At 39.7% G+C, this 18,092-nt stretch overlaps 1 protein-coding gene across 10 annotated transcripts; it reads left to right on the plus strand.

Annotated features, from left to right (window-relative positions):
- Nucleotides 1-2,409: 2,409 nt before the first annotated feature.
- Nucleotides 2,410-17,732, plus strand: CAPN10 (calpain 10). 10 transcript variants are annotated; one of them, XM_061348719.1, is made up of 14 exons: nucleotides 2,410-2,447; nucleotides 2,786-2,865; nucleotides 2,949-3,154; nucleotides 4,454-4,585; nucleotides 4,930-5,162; nucleotides 6,581-6,798; nucleotides 7,337-7,478; nucleotides 8,891-9,057; nucleotides 9,591-9,874; nucleotides 10,366-10,568; nucleotides 12,735-12,990; nucleotides 14,011-14,210; nucleotides 14,785-14,830; nucleotides 15,067-16,457. In XM_061348719.1, the coding sequence occupies exons 3-14, from the start codon at nucleotides 3,011-3,013 to the stop codon at nucleotides 15,148-15,150; spliced, it is 2,109 nt and encodes a 702-aa protein (XP_061204703.1). In that variant the 5' UTR covers nucleotides 2,410-2,447; nucleotides 2,786-2,865; nucleotides 2,949-3,010; the 3' UTR covers nucleotides 15,151-16,457. The 10 variants fall into 10 exon arrangements, with proteins under 10 accessions (XP_061204703.1, XP_061204705.1, XP_061204702.1 ...); XM_061348721.1 differs by having other exon boundaries at nucleotides 2,428-2,447; nucleotides 2,789-2,865; XM_061348718.1 differs by lacking the exon at nucleotides 2,410-2,447 and adding an exon at nucleotides 2,455-2,520.
- Nucleotides 17,733-18,092: the final 360 nt, after the last annotated feature.

Consider the following 18,092-nt stretch of genomic DNA (forward strand, 5'->3'; position numbering starts at 1 on the left):
CCCAGTGCAATTTGAACAGCTTCTGTGATGTGTCAGAGTTTGCAGAAACAAACACACACATGTTGCGCCCAAGCACCATTGCTCGATCACTTGACCTTATCCCTGGCCTTGAACCATCTGGAATTGGAGACGAAAGCAGACACGAGGTGGTGAAACCCCAAAAGTCTCAAAAGCTACTCTGTCAAAGAGTAGTCTTCATTCATGTGGAAACAAGCTGTTTAACTGGGTGCAAATCCTTTTCAAATATTTAAATTCCCATAGTAAATGGACACAACTTCTTGGGAGTCTGCTTTCTTCTTTCACAAGGAATAGGAGGAACCTTAGTAAAGTACACTGAGAGACAGATTGACAAAAAGGCAAGTGTCATTTTGTCTTAAAATATGCTCTTCAAGATTTACTATCTAAATAGACCTGTGTTTTTGTCTTCAGGAGTAGTTTACTCCATCGGGATTGCCAAGAGCCCACAGAGAAAATTCTCTGCTGCTTTTGCTCCCAGAAGTTTGGGGTCAATAGACAAAAACCCAACCCATTGCCAGCTGCATAACGTATGAATTTGCCAGTTTTGAACTTTGCAGTGGGGCAAGGAAAGCATGTCAGATAGCTTAGAGACCAAGATAATGTCCATCTCTTTACTTCTGGTAACATCATAAATAAATACTGTTACATGTGTAACTAGTTTACTGTTCCAGGCTGGATCTACTGTATTTACAGTTAGAGCTCAATATTCATATTGCTTTCTAGAATCTTGTGTTTAATGGAATTTATGCAGTTGTGACCTGTGACTGCTGTTGCCTAAAGAGCACAGCAAGGGTGAAATCATGCAGATGAGAGCCTCACTGTTCCTGACAGAGAGGCCTTGTTTGTCCTTTCCCTCCCTGAACAGAGCCCTCCTGTGTCAGCTCAGTTGCAGCCTGCCCAGCTGCAGCTTTCTTGCATGAGCCGTAGATAACAGAGGTCCTTATTCTTACTGATGGCAGTGTTTCCTTTGCTTCTGAAAGGGTGGAAACATCCAATGTGAAATGTCTTCTTTGTTGATTAAATTTGCTGTATGCCTTAGGTCTGTACAATGAGCATAAGCAAGGGGCAGAGAATGTCAGTCCATCGTTACAGAGCTACTAGTTACCTGTGTTTGTTTCTCCAAGGCAGAGGTTCGAGAGGAGGGTTTCTACATTCATTTCTGGAAGAAAGGAGTCAGACCTTTGTGTTCTGTGGATCTCTCTCATTAAAACAACCTCCCTGCCCAAGGACCGGGTACCATAACCCTTAGACTTGAACCCATCATTATAGGCGAGTGTGAGAACCAGCTTTTCTTGTAAACATAATGTCCTCTCATGTTGGATCAGCACCTGCTTATTTGACCATACTTGTGTAAAAGGCCCAAATGCAAAAAAAAAAAAATAAACCAACCCAACCCCCCCCAAAATCACAAAGAAACAAAAAAAAGGCAGCCTTGTTTTTTTTTTTTTTTTGCATTTGTTTGTTTCTAGCAAGTCAGTATTTTTAATGTATTTTTTCTTTATTTGATGAGGCAGTTAACAGCTATCAAAGTATGAGAAGCAATGTTATTTCTTTCGTCAGTTCAGCCCTTGGACAATTATTAATGATCATAGAATGGTTTGGGTTGGAACAGACCATAAGGATCACCCAGTTCCAACCCCCTGCCATGGGTAGGGACACCTCCCACTAGACCGTGTTGCTCAAAGCCACATCCAGCCTGGCCTTGAACATTGCCAGGGATGGGGCAGCCATGGCTTCTCTGGGCAACCTGTGCGCTGGTAGTCCCACCACTCTCACAGTGAAGAACTTCAATATCTAATCTAAATCTACCCACTTTCAGTTTAAAGCCATTCCCCCTTGTCCTATTCCTACATGCCCTTGTAAAAAGGCCATCTCCACCTTTCTTGTAGGCCTTCTTTAGGCACTGAAAGCTGCTCTAAGGTCTCCCTGGATTCTTCTCTAGGCTGAACAACCCCAACTGTCTCATATCGTCTCCATAGGAGGAGGGCTCCAGCCCTCATCCAGCTAGTGACAAACTACATGAAAATGTGATCCTCGCTATTATGTCGGAAACTGACTTTGTGAGGGTCCACAATTTCTCAGGCAGTTTCTGTCACAATCTTGGCTTCGTTTTGGTCACCCTCCTAAGGTTCAGCTAGGTGACCGTTAAGCTCTGCTCCTCCTGCTCAGAGGAGAACGTTCAGTTTCTTCCAGCTATTCCCGAGCTCGGAACATCGCCCAGTCTCGCCCGCCCCGCACTGCCGAAGCCTCCCAGGCATCCCCTTCAAGCGGCCACCACCGCCGGCCGCGGGGCACGCTGGGACCTGCCCTCCCCTGCTCCGCAGGCCGCGTCGGATTGGTGGCTTGTGCACCACGTGGCCGCCTGCCGCCTTCTCATTGGTTAGGGTTACAATCCGTTAACTCCGGGCTGGGCGAGAGGCTGAGGGGCGGTGAGAGTGTCCGGCGTTGCCGCGGTAACGGCAGCCCCGGGCATGGCGGCGGGGCGTGCCCCGCGGTGGGGAGGTGGCTGCGCTGGAGGAGGGGGGATATGTGTGCAGCGGTGGCCTGATTGAGGCCTGTTGTGGCGAAGGGGTTCGGGTGCAGGGGGTGGCGAGGGTATGTCTCGAGAGGAGAAGGAGGAGGTGTGTGTGGAGAGCCCCTTAATGGGGGTGGTTGTGAGGGAAGGGGGGTTGGTGGAAGGGGGACTTGTGGGGAGGGTGTGCGGGGCGTGGACTAAGAAGGCTTCTGATGTAGGTCACCTCAGAGATTCCCCCTTTCTCTTTTCCAGCAGAGCGGGGGGCCTCTAGGGTGGTATCAGGTGCTGAAAGAGACCAGCAATGGCGTGGTGCAGGGTGCTCCGTGGAAAGAGTAAGAGGCTTTTTGTTCCTAAATAAATCTTTTGATTTTGTTTCTCAGTTACAATTCTCGAGTAACGCTCACTTGTATTGTAGGTTGGTGCTTGGCAATATAGACTTGGAAATAGCCGGCAAAGCTACCTAAGACTGTGTTGAAAATGCTGGGAGAGAAAAGGCAATTAATTGTGAAAAGAGACCTTTACACAGACCCCACGTTTCCAGCCAGTGATACCTCTTTATTTTTTGATTATTCTACCCCACTTGCACAGTTCAGAGGCGAGATCTCTTGGTTGAGACCTAAGGTGAGTTTGATGGTATAAAAGACTGTGATTTTAGCAGAATTGGACTGTAAGGTAGTAAATGCTGGTTAGCAGTGAGTGACTGGTTTGGGGTATTTTAATTGTTTAGAAATACAGAAGTGATAAAACTGATGAATGTCAGTGTCGGTGATACAGGAGTTACACTATTTGAGTCTGGGCGCTCGTTTGTAGGTTTGATTTAAACCCTGTTGAACTTTTGAATTTCATGGCACTAGTAGAAATTCAGATATTTTATGTTTCATTATGCAAATAATGTGCATACCAAGTTAAAAAACAGCATAAATGCCATTCCCAAATTTTTCAATAATTGCATAGAGGTCTTGAAAAGAAATAACTGGATTTTTTGAGTTTTCAGAAAGATATTGTTTTTTTTTTTGTGATTGTTGATTTCTTTGAAAACATGAAAGAAGACTTTTTTAAGGTTATAATGTCATATGACTTGTATTGCTTTTAAACTTGCAGCTGGGTTTCAAAGCAGGTCATGTGAGAGCTAAAAAGTTTAGAATGCATATCTGCAGTACATTCATTCAAAGTGTTTATGATACCGCCTTTGGGAGGAGGGAAAACAAAAAGGATATAAAAATGTAACTGAGAAGAGACACATGTTGGTTTTAGTGGTATTGTTTTCCTTGCCTCTGTGGGGATGGCAGTAGAACTGTGGTAGAGCTGTCAGATAGAAATGGCAAACAGACCACTTTGCGGAGCCCAGTGTGCAACTTTCTGCTTTTGTACCTTGCACCTTGATTAGTCCTGAGGGCTGATCAGTTAATTTCCATCTCCTGCAGTTCTCTCACTCTTTACACGAGAGAACTCATTTTCAGACCCAATTAAGTGTTCAGGACTTTGCATCTGGAGTTAACCTCTTTTGCTGTCCTAACCTATTTGCCCTAGGAAAGGTTTTTCTGTTATGCTAATTTGGAGATTTTTGTAACTTGGAATGTGCAGTTCAATGTGAATGGCATCAGTTTTATCACAGTTGTTTGTATGTCCATTAAGGAACCGATGAATTATCTTGTCTTTCACTTATTGTTGCCTCTGCTAAGGCTGCACGTTAGTGACATTTGTGTACTAAAATCCATGTGGGAACTAGATTTGCTTTGCACAAAGTACCAATAAATTACCCACAAGGCAGTAATTTGTTACTGCTTGCTTAGGCTGTGTCTGAAAAGACAATTCCCTTATTTTGTGAGATGTCTCTGGAGCCCTCCCATTCCCTGAAACACAGACTTCCTTAGAATGTCATTCAGGATTTGATGTTCGTTCCCCATCTTCTGATTTTAGGACATTTGTTCTACTCCTCGGTTATTTTCAAGCAATCTGCAGGATGTGCAAGTGAAACAAGGGATTTTGGGAGACTGTTGGTTCCTGTGTGCCTGTGTAGCTTTGCAGAAGAGTAAATACCTACTGAACAAGGTATAGAGAAGTTGCTTATTTCATGTTTTGTAAGGTTTTTTTTTCACCTAATTCACATTTGCATATTGTTCTTGAATCCCAAGCCTCCGTGAGTATCACTTCTGTCATGCTCAGTTTTACTGTTTTTGATGTGGTATTTTTCCTGTGATTATTTACAAATGGTTGATATTCAGTATATTTTAAACTGGCTTTGCTTAAAACCCCCCCACCAAAAAACAACAAACAAAACCTGAACAACAAAAACAAAAACCAAAACCCCAAACAAACAAAAAACCTCCACCACCACCACCAAAAAACAACCTTGAACACAATTATTAGTCTTGATTTTGGGTTTTGCCGTCTAGGTAATCCCTCCAGGTCAGCCCAGCTGGACAGATGAGTCATATCAAGGCTGCTTCACTTGTCGAGTCTGGCAGTTTGGACACTGGGTGGAAGTGACCATCGATGACCGTTTGCCTTGCCTTGGTGGTAAACTCTGCTTTTCCCAGTGTCAGACCGAGGATTTGTTTTGGCTTCCACTCTTGGAAAAAGCTTATGCAAAGTATGTGAGTACTGTTATTTGGGCAAGTAAAGGGAGGTACAATACAATACATTCTGCTTACTTATTTTGTCTGACTCTTTTGGGCATAGATATGTGTATTATTCAATAGAAAGTACAATGGCTGCTAGCTTCCTCGTACTGGGCTATGCAGAAGTTGTTCTTTAAGCTGTAGATCTGTAAGGTACAATTCTAGTTGCATATGAGGTAAGATAGTGTTAGGGAGAGAATTAGGATGAAAAGTAAGAACTGCGATGAATTACTGGGATTCAAATGACATTCATTAAGCTGCTATCCATTGGTAATATAATTTATTAAAGGGAAGTATTTTGCTGTTGAGGACGGTTGAGGGAGCAATGGAAAGCAGAAAGTGTGCAAATGTATTAATGGAAAGCAGCAACATTTAAAAGTTTATGCTAGTTAAGGCTCTGGTTGTGTGAGTTTCATTGCTCACTTAATATGATAGTTTATTATTTTGAGAAGAAAAGATTGTCTTATTAATGTGTTTGAAAATGCAGCTATTTCATGTTTTATGACGCGTTCATCAAAATGCTGTCCAGGTGAACAAAACAATTTAGAATAGAATCGTAGAATAGTTAGGGTTGGAAAGGACCTTAAGATCATCGAGTTCCAATCCCCCTGCCATGGGCAGGGACACCTCGCTCTAAACCATATTAGCCAAGGCCTCGTCCAACCTGGCCATGAACACTGCCAGGGTTGAAGCATTCACAACCTCCCTGGACAACCTATTCCAGTGCCTCACCAATTTGGACACTAAGTGTGCTGGTAAGATAGACATCTATGTCCAAGAGAACTAGGACAAAAGATAGTGGTTGCCAGCAGAGGGCAGAAAAAGACTTTAGGCATGAAGTAGTTCAACTGTAGATGCATTGAGCAGAAACTGTGAAGCAGCAATGGCAATTTAAAGCTTCTCTATAGGTTTGAAAGGTAATATTTTGTTTTCTGTAGAGATCTTATAATTCTATTATGGTCTTGATTTCTTTTGCTGTCTTTTGCATCTGCTACATCAGGTAGGGTAGTCTTGATTTACTTAAGCTGTTGCATGAAGTGCTACTGTGGGGGCTTATGCAGAGTGAACAAAGAATAATTCAAGAGAAAAAAATGTTATTTATACAGAATGCAGTTAGTGTATCATGCCAGATGATACAGACTGTGGTTAATAAGGTACAAGTGACTACTACTTCTAAATTATAGTAGTTTTTCTATAGGATAGAATGAATTGTAATAAACTTCCCATCAAACAGTGGGATTTCTGATGGCTTTCACATTATTTAGATGATGTATAAATAAAATAGTATGTGCTTTCTGTTGTCTGCTTGGGGATATGAGGTAGGGTACAGTCATGATTGTGATACAGAGTCAGGTTGTATCTATGTAAGAGCCATATTTCTTTAGTTCTGTTTGTAGATTATTTTTTTTTTTTTAATTTTTTTTAGAGTGCATGGATCTTATGAACAGCTGTGGGCAGGGCAGGTGGCAGACGCTTTGGTGGATCTGACCGGCGGAATTGCTGAAAGATGGACCCTAAAAAGCCCTGGAAGAAACATGGAGAAAGAGAAGCCTGGCATGGTTTTGGAGAAAGATGTGTTTAGAAGATTAATGAATCTGAAGGAACAGTGTGTAATAAGTTGCTCAGTCCTTGATTCCAGACAAGGTAATAGACATTTTTAAAGTAAATGTCTCTATTGAAGAGGGTTCAGAATACAAGGCAGCCACAATGCATGGTGCTGATTCTAGTACCATATGAGTTTTATGGTGCATTTTTATGTAAGTCTTGGATAAATAAACATTTGAGGATGTTATTGAACTCAGGATAGAGGGTGCTTTTGCAGAGTGCTTTTTATGTTAGATACTCATATGGTCACTTCTCAAAGACAAACACACCCCATACATCCCCGAAATGCTACCTAAAAAACAACCTTAGAAACCCCAATGAATTTCAGCACTGAGAATTTGTACATGTTTGGGATCAAGTAGTAAGTTAATATGCTTTAAAATTTCAATTTATTTTATTTCTACATAGTCACAGCTGCAGTGAAGTGTTCAGGTTTTTTTATGCTTTTTTTATACAACTTTCTTTTGTCTCAAAATTGCCTTCTTTCACAGGATAGTTTAATGTCATTCATTGTAAAATATGGAGCAGGTTCTTTTGTTTGCTTTAAAATGCCTTTTTTTGTTTGTTTCCTATTTAGGTGCAAGCGAACTAGGAGAATTTCATGCTTTTATTGTGATAGACATGCTGAATGTGTCTGAAGTGTCAGGCAAGGAAATCTTTCTACTTCGAATACGAAACCCTTGGGGGAGGCGGTGCTGGAGAGGACCCTGGTGTGAGGGGTGAGTAGGTTTATTTTCATTTGGAAATTCATTTGTTATAGTAGTGAAGCATGAGGTGTGTCTGTGTATTGCGTTGGCAAATACTGCTAATAGGCAGCCCATTGCTTGCAAGGCTGGGCATTTTAATTAGTTCTGGTAATCTAGATTTCTTAATAACTTTTTTTTTTGTTATTTACCAAAACATCATCTTTTTGCAGAGATAAACTTAAGACGTTGGGTGGTTTTTGTTGTTGTCTCTGAATTTTGTGGTGCTTTTTTGTTGTTCTGTAATTGAGCTAAGTATCTTTGCTTGTGACTGTGACTTAAAAGTAGCCACTCAGCTTTACTTGGCTCTTCGCATTTGATCTCATCTCAGTTGCAGAAGACTAGCAAAAGAGTATGTATAAAACAAAATATAGCAGAAGAAAGGATGCATATGTTTGTTTTTCTTGTGTGCTCTCATTTCTTTACATTAATACGGGTGGGTGAAGCTGGATCTGAGTGGATACAAAGAAAGAGTAGATAAAAGGTAGAAATGCAGAAATACGTTTAGTGGTTCACATAGCAAAGTAACAAGAATGAAAGGGCAGACCCTACTAACTTACTTTGAAAAGTTAACATATTTTGACTGTGCAAAAGAACATGCAATTCTTGACCCAAGGAGCAGGCTTTCAGCATTAAAATATGGTAACATTACTTGAGGCTTAAGTTGATGTATTTTGGTTTTGGCAGAGTTTTATATGTACGCTTGGTCTCTTGTAGTTTCTTTGCCAAACAGTAAGCTGCCATGTAGTTTCATAGGATAGTGTTTCATTGTGTGGCTTTAAAGCCTGTTTTGTTCAAGTACAGAACTGTTCTTTGTTGTTAGTGCAACAGCAAAAATGTTGAAAATACTTTTCATGGGCCCTAAAAATTGGAATGTTTAAATTCTTGGTTTATCATGACTTAGCCAGCAGAATCTACTGGCTTCGCATAGATGGTGGGTTTTTGATGTAGCCAACTGCTTCGCACAGATGGTGGGTTTTTGATGTTCGCTGCACAGCATTAACACTTTTTTAGAGGAGTCCCTGTGCAGCTTGCTTTAATTTTTTTGTCACTATTTTGAACAACTATTAAAATCTTTATTTTGCTCTCTCACTTTGGACTGTACTGTCTGTTGTAAGCAAAGTAGCTGTTTCACCTGGAAGTGTGCTTTGTATCCAGTCTGGCATAAGGTTCTTTCTAACTTTTCTTTGATACTTTGTGATTCATACTTTCTGTTATCCCTCTTGCTGACTAGCAAGATGTATACATAAATATTCAGTGCAAGAATTTGACTATGAAATGAAGAAACCTCTTCTTATTGTCCTTCTCCATAGGATAGTTGATATATAATATTGTTCTAGAACTTTATTGGGCGAAGAACTAGATGTTAACTTTTGTCTTATGTGTAGTGGTCAAGGATGGAGCCAGCTCGATCCAGCTGTTGCCTCAAAACTACTCTCACAGATCCAAGAGGGAGAATTCTGGGTTGATGAAGAGGAATTTTTCAGGGAGTTTGATGAGATTACCATGGGCTTTCCAGTCAATGAGGAAGGACAACTTCAGAGCCTCTCTACAGGTATGGTATGAGAAATATCTTTCTTGTGCAAACAATGTTATGTATTGGGAAAGACTGATTTGAATTGTAAACGGATGCAACTGTGCCACAATTTCTCAGGCTTTCCCTTTTGTTTAGACCCGTAGGCCTTTCATTTCCAACTGGGAAGAATAGAGGGAAAAGAGGAATTTGAAGATTTTTAGATATTTCTCTGAAATTTGGTTACTTCTAGTTTTGTGAGAGATTAGTGTTCTCAGTCTAGAAGGCTGTTGTTCTGAATAGCCTTATAATTTTTATTTTTTGAAATGGGAGATAAACTTCAGATTTCTAGAATCAGTTTGTTGTTGTAAATACATCATCAATCTGCTAGTACCAGCTGTGACATTAATCTCATGCCTCTCAATATTTCCATTATAAGTACTTGCTTGGAGAAAGTATAAGGGCTGCAACAGCATGTTTTCTTGGGCTTGGGAGCCTTTGCTATATATCTGTTGTATAAAATTAAGTAGCCTCTGGTGTCTGAAGTCTGCACCATGTTTTTCTTATTTTGCTAGGGAAAGTGCTGTATCACTCTCAGAATCTGTTTGGATCCTGGGTGAGAGGCCAATCTGCCGGTGGCTGCCGTAATAACAGCAGCTTCCCTACCAACCCTAAGTTCTGGCTGAGAGTCTGTGAAAAGAGCGAGGTGTGCATTGCTCTGCTGCAGAAACATAGGAAATACCATGCTGACTGGGCCGGAAGAATTAAAAATCTGACTCACTTAGCAGAGGAAAATCTATGTTTGACTGAAGGCATACAGGGGAAGAATTACCAGGCTGTGGGACTGCATGTCTGGAAGGTAATATGGGAGCAACATTTTTCTTTTTGCAAATAGAAGTTGTAAAGCATTGCTGAAACAGCTGAGTAAAATAATTCATTTCTGGTGGCAGTGATATGATTCAGCTGTTCACATATTTTACATCTCTGATTTACGTTGGAATGATCTCTCAATGCAGTTACTGTCTGTAAAAACTATTTATGGACTAGTACTTTCTTCTCATCACTAAGTGCCAAGTAGCAGAAGTTTTTGGACTGTTCCACACTAGTTCCCAAACTTAACCTGACATTTCAGGCTGATTATGTGATGACACTTTGTAGATTTACCCCTCCTGAATAGTAACTCTTCCTACTGCTCTTTGATGTCCAGCTTATCTGCTGATACTCTGCTCCTTATTTGTTTTCTTTTGTAAATGTATGCATGTTTTAAACAATACTTGATCATCTTTAGTTTTATTAAAAACCTCCTAATTTTTTCCTAAACCACCACACATCACTATGCATCTATTCTAGGTGGAGAAGAAACGATTTAATCTTCCAAAGACCCTCTCTGCTCCCCCAGTTGTAGGTACTGTCTGCCATTCCTATGACAGAGAAGTGCATGTATGCTGTGACCTTTCGCCTGGGTTTTATCTTGTTGTTCCCAGCACTTTTCTGAAAGATGCAGTAGGGAATTTCTTGCTTCGAGTATTTTCAACAGGAAGGATCTCTCTCAGGTAGGTTTAAACCAGAAAACTTCTTACAGCCGTTGACGTAAATGTATGAAGTATAGCACTAAGTTTAAATGTTCAAAATGTGTTGAAGGGTTGTGCACAGTACCAAATTCATGTAAGTAGTGTTCTGTCTCCTTGGGTTTTACACAAAGCTGCTAGAACCTCTTGTTAAAATATCAGTCAGAAGCAGTCGAATGAGTAGCAGCCTGACTGTAAATTGTGACCTTGTGTTTTGAGGAAGTGTGTATTTGGTAAAAGAACTGAAGAAGTTTCTGTAGGACATGTTTCTCAATAGGTAGACGTTCTTAATCTATGGAAAAAATGAAGATGTACCATGGAAGTTAAAAGCAGCTGTTATTATTGCAATCAGCAACAGAAAAGAGGAGTGGTATGTTATCATGTATGTCGGAAAACACTAACAGGTTGCCTGACATATGGCAACGTTATTGGTGAGCAGTACAGCTTCAAATGCAAATGGAGTGTCAGCAGGGGACTTGGATGGCATAATGACCACACCTCACAAATTGTGACACAAAATAGACTTTTATAACAGGCTTGGAAAATCTTTTCTTTCTGTTTAACACTGCTTGCTTACCCAACAGAAAATATCAGCAATTGCAGTACAGTGATTTCTGTACTTCTGACTTTAAAGTCAATTACTTGTAAGTAATTCTCTGTTGGTGACCATAGCCTTGAAATAAATACTTAAAAAGACATGATGATTAATTGTGTGGAGTTGGCAAAGTTGTACCTTCTTCCAGTAATCTTGAAAAAACCCAGCGCTGTGTAACAGCTTGTGCCTGGTAAGCTACATGTGGAGGCAAATCAGACTGTTGGCAACATGTTTAAAAGCTCCCAAATTTTTTAATATTCTGGTAGCAGACTATCAGCGCGCATCTCCTTGGAAAGAAGGTGGCAAATCACACTGCAAAGCCAGAACATGCATTAATTGTTACTCTTGAAGGCTGCGTGGAGACCTCATAGCAGCCTTCCAGTATCTGAAGGGGGCATATAGGGATGCTGGGGATGGACTCTTCATTAGGGACTGTAGTGATAGGACAAGGGGTAATGGGTTCAAACTTAAACAGGTGAAGTTTAGACTGGATATAAGGAGGAAATTCTTTCCTGTTAGGGTGGTGAGGCACTGGAATAGGTTGCCCAGGGAGGTTGTGAATGCTTCATCCCTGGCAGTGTTCAAGGCCAGGTTGGACGAGGCCTTGGGTAATATGGTTTAGAGCGAGGTGTCCCTGCCCATGGCAGGGGGGTTGGAACTTGATGATCTTAAGGTCCTTTCCAACCCTAACTATTCTATGATTCTATGATTCTATGATTTTGGAAGCAAGGTGGCATCAAGTTCTAGACCAAATAAAGGTCTGCAAAATTGAGGCTAATTTTGTTGTATGGGTGCAAGTTCTGTATTACTTACTGGCAATATATTTAGTTTTTGGACATATGAAATCTGTAGAACATATTGTTCTTTCGGTGATGGGATAAAATTCCTCCTATTGCTGTTATGTGTAACACTTCCTCGATGTGAGTCTAGAATGAACAGCCTATTGTAACATCTGTTACATGTTCTCAACTTGAAAATTGGAAACAAGAACAGGTAATATGTTTCAAGTTATGCTGAAACATAGTTTCAAATGTTGCACAACTAGTAATGATACTACTTTGTTCATATGGCTGTGCAAAGTGTTGCTGGGCTGGATTGAAATAGGGTTAACAATGCAGAGATCAAGCCAGGTAAAATGGTAGTTTCCTTTGATTAAAGACAGTATAAAAAAGAATGCAGTGTAATCTTTGGACTTGCTGAACTGCTCATATGTACTCCAGAAGACACTGTCAGTTGTGTCACTTTCTAATAGGACAAAATAGCACAGGGGTATTGAGTTAAAATATGTAAGATACATTACTTCATGAATGTACAAAAACCTTACCTTGTTTTGGTGCATGGTTTGTATTAACTGTGTTGTTCTTGTGGAGTTCTGTGAATTATCTAAGAATTTAGAGTTGTGCAGTTCTCTTTTTCTCTCTACTGAAAGTTTGGAGGAATTGTATTCCTGTAAGTTTATGTAATAATAGTTAGTTTTTGTGAACTGATGTACTAGATTTTGTGAAACCATGCAGGTTTTATACATCTTAGTTTCTTTTCTCTCTTGCATTTGGTAGTGAGCTAAAGCCACCTCCAACAGATGGTACCCTCTGTGAAGAGCTCCCAGCAGGTGAATGGGAGACAGTGCAGCTGCATGGATGCTGGAAAAATGGGCAAAGTGCCGGAGGCAGCAGGAACTTCCCCTCCTTCCATACCAATCCCTGCTTTCCGCTCTCAATTCCTGCAGGACCAGGAAAAAGCAGTGTGAAAGTTACCCTCCGTCAGCACTGCCAAGATAGCAAGTGTTGTCCAATAGGTTTCCATATTTTCCAGGTAAGACTTCTGGTCAGTTTGATTGCTCATTTGCCACGTTTGGGGGTAAGCCTGTTGGGCAGTTCACTGCCCTTTGCACGGGACCTGCCACTTCTTTGAGAAACACAGGCTGATCCTCCAAAGTGTTGCCTATGAAGGATATGGAGTAACTCCAGTTACATAGTGTAGTAAACCACATAATTGGCTCCATTGAATCCTTCTAAATTAGTTTTGGAAATTATGAACTCTTTTGAGGATTTGCAAACATTTCTGTGTCTTGGTGATTGAGGAGCAGACTTTCTGGTAATTCATCATTAAGACTTACTTTCTTCATCTCTAATAACTATTGATTTGTCCATTGGCAAGTTGATGTGGGATCTGCAGACAAGATTAGAATTCAGAAGGGCTGTGATATGTTGAATGGATGATCTAAATGAGAACAAACTATCATTTGGTGTGGACAAATACACATTCTACATGTATGTGCCAGTACTCAACTGCATAAACATAGGAATGGAATCTTCTGGTTAGGTAGCTATATTGCGGGGAAAGCTATCTTTATTTTTTTTGGAAACATGCTCAAAAAAAGGTGGAGAGTCTGGAACTGAGCATTGGGAATGATCCTATAGCTTCAAATGTACAATATGTGAAGAAAGACTGGCATTTTCCATGGAATGTCTACTATGGAACTGTAGGGCAGGAAAGAACACTAGAAAGAGGTGGCGCAGTCTGCTCACCATATCCATGAGGTGAAAATCAAGTGCGTTAGACTGCAGCAAGGGAGAGTGAGGTTAGACAGCCGCTTTTGAGCTGTGTGGGTAGTAGGTTGTATAAGTTGTCTACAAACACACTAGGAATGATTTATATGTACTCAATATTACCATCTGGGTTATCTGACTGCCTTCCCATCCTTCTCTTCTATAGCTCTTACAGAAGAGTGGAGTAGATAAGGAGAGTATGATACTATGGCATACTAGGAATTTAACAGTGTGAGACCTGAAATAGATGGCAAGATGGCCATGTTTTCATTCTTTTTTGCAGGTGCCTAACAGCAGCTGGAAACCACAGACTTCCTCTTTTCTACACTTGGAGCCACTGGTTAGCTGTGTACCCCATTGCTATTCACAGGAAGTAAGCCAGCTTTGCAGACTTCCTGCAGGAAGCTATTTAATTATACCTTCTACCTACTTGCCTGATACAGAAGGCGATTTTACAGTGGTCATAGCAACCAAAATAGACAGGTAAAAATCTCTTGCCTTCTATTTGCATTTCTAGTATTTTTAACGTGTGTATTACAGGATGCCTGAAAACAGTAACTGTAGTAACATGTTATTTGACAGAAAATATATGTATTTTTTTAGGCTTTATTGCTGTTGTAAGCATTGTTTACCACTTTGATCATTGGAAGAATGACTAAAAAAGAGAAGCTTTTTGCTAATCTTCTTGCATCAGTTGCTGAGTAACAGATGTCTACTGCTGGAGAAAATGGCACTAAAGCAACTAATTACCAGCTATATCTGGATGTTAGAATTTATGCTGAAGTTTCACTAAGCTTTTTAATAAACAGGGTTGTTTTAGAGAAAATGCAAGGAGTAGCAGGACCTTATTTCAGATAGTTCCTCACAATATGAATAACAACAGGTCTGAATCGGAAGCTGTAAATTCCATAAGATTGTAGTGAGATTCCATGAGGGAGAGGATGTGGAGCAAAGCCTAGTATAACAGTCTTCTCTTTTTGAAGTGAGGTTAGGATTGGTGTTTACAAGATCCCCCAATGCTTTGTGCACAAATAAGTGTGGTCTTGGTTTCCAACAGGAAGCGCATTCACAGCCGGGAGACACTTGGACAAGTATTGCAAGAAGTAAGTGATATATTTTTAATTTCAGTTGTTCTAAAAGTGTTGCTGAGGTACCCTTGAGGCTTATGTATTAACTAATATTGAGAGTCAAGTACTAGTGGACTGGACTTTGAATGTTCTTTCTTACTTGCTGCAAACCGATAATCAGTAAAGCAGTTAACATTTGGGTTTTTGTTTTTCAGCCAGAAAGGTAGCATTTATTAGCAGCTAACAAAGTTTTGTCTTTTCATACCATTCAGATATCTGGAAGCTTCTGTATAACTATTTTTATAAAGTCATTATTTATCCCTCGAGTCATTCCTCAGTACCTACCTCTGCTGTAATGTCTGTGAGAAATTGACTGTTAGTCCTGAGTAGTGGTGCAGTAGTCTTACTTGACTTTTGCTTTCAAGAGTGTAAACACTATCTGTGTATTTGGGTATATTTTGATGTATTCATTCTCCATGTCACCACAGACCTGCTAGCCTTAATTATATATTGTATTCTTCATCTGATTTGATTTGATATTAATTTGGGATTCTATGTATTGTGATCTAGAAATTCTAATGATATTATAATGTTATAAAGACTTGAGAAAACACAGCAAAAAGAGAAGAAAAGCAAGCAGGCAACCCAGAGACTGGGTTTCACCACACTAGAGTTTAGGGGTTTTTTTTTTGCTTCTTTACAGCCAGCCCATACAGTATCCTCTCATTACAATCCTTCTTTGCGTGCAGGCTGTTTGGATCAAGTTAATGCCACCTATTTAATATTTTGGTATTTCATTTTGCTTGTGATTAGATATACATGCAGTATTGAAGGGTTAGATGTGAATGCTGAGTACCTAATACTTAAGGTGTTTTTACTGGGTGGAGAGGAGAATTTAATTATTTCAACAGTTGTTTAGAGATATTTGATTTGGTTGGCGGATCAAAGCAAGCCCTTGGTAATATTTTGCTTATTAAGTGAGAACAAGACCATCTAGATACTTGGCCCTTTCCTTTGAAAAGAGAAACTCTTAGCAAAAACCTCTTCACCCAATATTAGAACTGGTTGACTAATTTTCTTAATCTAGGTCATGTTAACCAATGATTACATTTTGTCCTTAAACCCTAAAAAACAATATGGAATTTGGGTGCTTCACAAAAATGGACAAAGACCTGTATGTACTTTCCTCATGGTGCTTGTCATTTTAATATTTAGAAGCTGAAGTATATAATGAAGTCCTTTATTGCTGCTGTTTCGGAAACAAAACATTGCAGAACCGTTATTACAGAAGGAATATATTCAAAGATGCGTTTCTTATATTAGTCCATGAAAACGGTTGGACTTGGGCAAAGGGTTCTCCCTGACGTCAAGGGAACAAACCATTTAGAGTCTTCAGGACTTGAAAACTGGAGGAATTTGGAAATGGAAGGTACAGGTTTCTTATCAGTGGCAGAAATTAATGTCTGAATCTAATTTTCAGCACCATTGGCTCTTCTAAAGAAGATAGGAATTATGAGTTTTAGTTTTTTAAGATATTTCACAGGAGAAGCTTTCATTGTGTCTTTAACTTCTAAATCTTTATTTTCTCTGATCTACTTTAATTCTTTATTAATGTCTTCTCTTTCTTGACAAAAAAGGCTAACTCATGAAATATTTTTTTTTCCCCTGCACTGTTCATTTTCTTACAGGTTTCATTTACAACTGTGATGAAAAGGTAACGTGTAATTCTCCCACTGTTATTTTGAGAAACACCAGAAGGCGCAGGAATTCCTCACCTCTTGCTGTTTTCAGTTCTCAGTGGATTAGCAAGAAGAGACTCTTACCCCAGCTGTTTTCACTGGTACCAACTGTCAGGCCTAAGGCAACTTCTTTGTAGAAATACCTCCTTAATCTTGTACACTCTGAATATTTGTTCCTCCCATGTTTTTTAGAACCAGCATTGTACAGCAAATTGTAATGTACCTCAGTTTTTGAAAAACACAAGTGAAGAATATGTGCATGTTTTAATCCAAACTACAAGTTTTGGAAGAAAACCAGGAAATGTATGTGCATAATGAAATAATACTTTTTTTGGGGAAAAAAATAAAAATCCAGCTTACAGAGTAACTTCAAGAGACCAAAGGGGTGAACACAGATGAAAGAAACTGGAGTCTTTTTCAGGTAGGACATACCTCAAGAACCCCAAAATACACTGGGATAGAGAAAGTCCAAGCTTGTATCCTACACTGCCAGTCACGTCGCTGAGCACTTTATCATGGGTCCTTTATCGAACTGTGCAAATGGTGGGTTGAAAAGGAAGATTTCCTTGGCGAGTTTGCTTTAGTGAACACCACAAAGGAAAAAGATAAGACTTGAAAACTTTTGTTTATGGACTGTCACATCAGACTGCTTTTGTAAATCTGTAAGAATGTGTTTTATGCAAGATCTTCCCCTCCCCGCTGCCCCCTGTAAGAAATACAATGTTTAAGAGATTTTTCTTAATTTATGGTTGAAAGTGTCTCTTATTCAAGGAGATTTTTTTTAAATGTTATATTTTCTTCAATAAAAATTGAATAACATTGGAAATTTTAAAATGTCTTTTATGAAAAAGCAAAACTCTCAATGATTTCAAGTCTGCATTTGTTCTGCAGTAGCAAACTTTACAGTGTGATGGAGCCCTGGGGTTTTCATCAAGTGGAAGGGAATGACTGGAAATATCTGAGAGGAGAATACAGTCTCCATTAATTTTGTGTCTGAGAAATATGTAAAATTCTACTTCTGATATTAACTGTAGCCTACCATCATTTATGCTTGCTCCTCTTGAACATTGAAGAGTAAAAGCATCTAAGAAGCTTGCAGCTGAATTCTAAGTAGTCAGAACTTTCCACACCTATTGTGGAATGATGAGACAACAAAAGAAAACACTGTAATAAATCCCTATTGTGCCTGCTTTAACAAATGTTGGCACCTCTGTTTATTTTCGTAATTTCTTGAAAGGATGTTTCTTTCCCTTCAGATAGGAAATTACTGGAAGAAGGCAAAGCTCATGAAAGAGCCTGTGTCTGAGAGTTGTCACAAAGTAGGAATCAGATGCTGAGGAAGTTAAGAAAAAAAAGTGCAAGGATTTCTAAACGGGCTATGATTAAAAGAGGCCCCTTTGTGCAATCATTTATGCATGTATGAAGTTTATACCTCAATATATGGTATAAACTCCTTTATGGGAGTCTGAAGGAAAAGGAGTCAACACTAAGTGTGAGAGGTAAATGCAAAAGGATGTAAGGAAAGACCTTCTGAGAACACAGAAGAGTAACAGCATAAT

This window comes from Neopsephotus bourkii, unplaced genomic scaffold (genome assembly GCF_033783945.1).
Source record: "Neopsephotus bourkii isolate Nb327-2 ecotype Australia unplaced genomic scaffold, CSIRO-AGI_Nbou_v1 NB_369, whole genome shotgun sequence".
Taxonomy (NCBI): Eukaryota; Metazoa; Chordata; class Aves; order Psittaciformes; family Psittacidae; genus Neopsephotus; species Neopsephotus bourkii.

What these genes read in the sequence shown, in the direction of transcription:
- CAPN10 (XM_061348719.1), top strand. Translation starts at nt 3,011, where the DNA reads ATGCTGGGAGAGAAAAGGCAATTAATTGTGAAAAGAGACCTTTACACA. An exon ending in TAGGTTTCCATATTTTCCAG is followed by an intron (nt 12,991 to 14,010) that starts GTAAGACTTCTG and finishes TCTTTTTTGCAG; the next exon opens with GTGCCTAACAGCAGCTGGAA. An exon ending in ATAGCAACCAAAATAGACAG is followed by an intron (nt 14,211 to 14,784) that starts GTAAAAATCTCT and finishes GGTTTCCAACAG; the next exon opens with GAAGCGCATTCACAGCCGGG.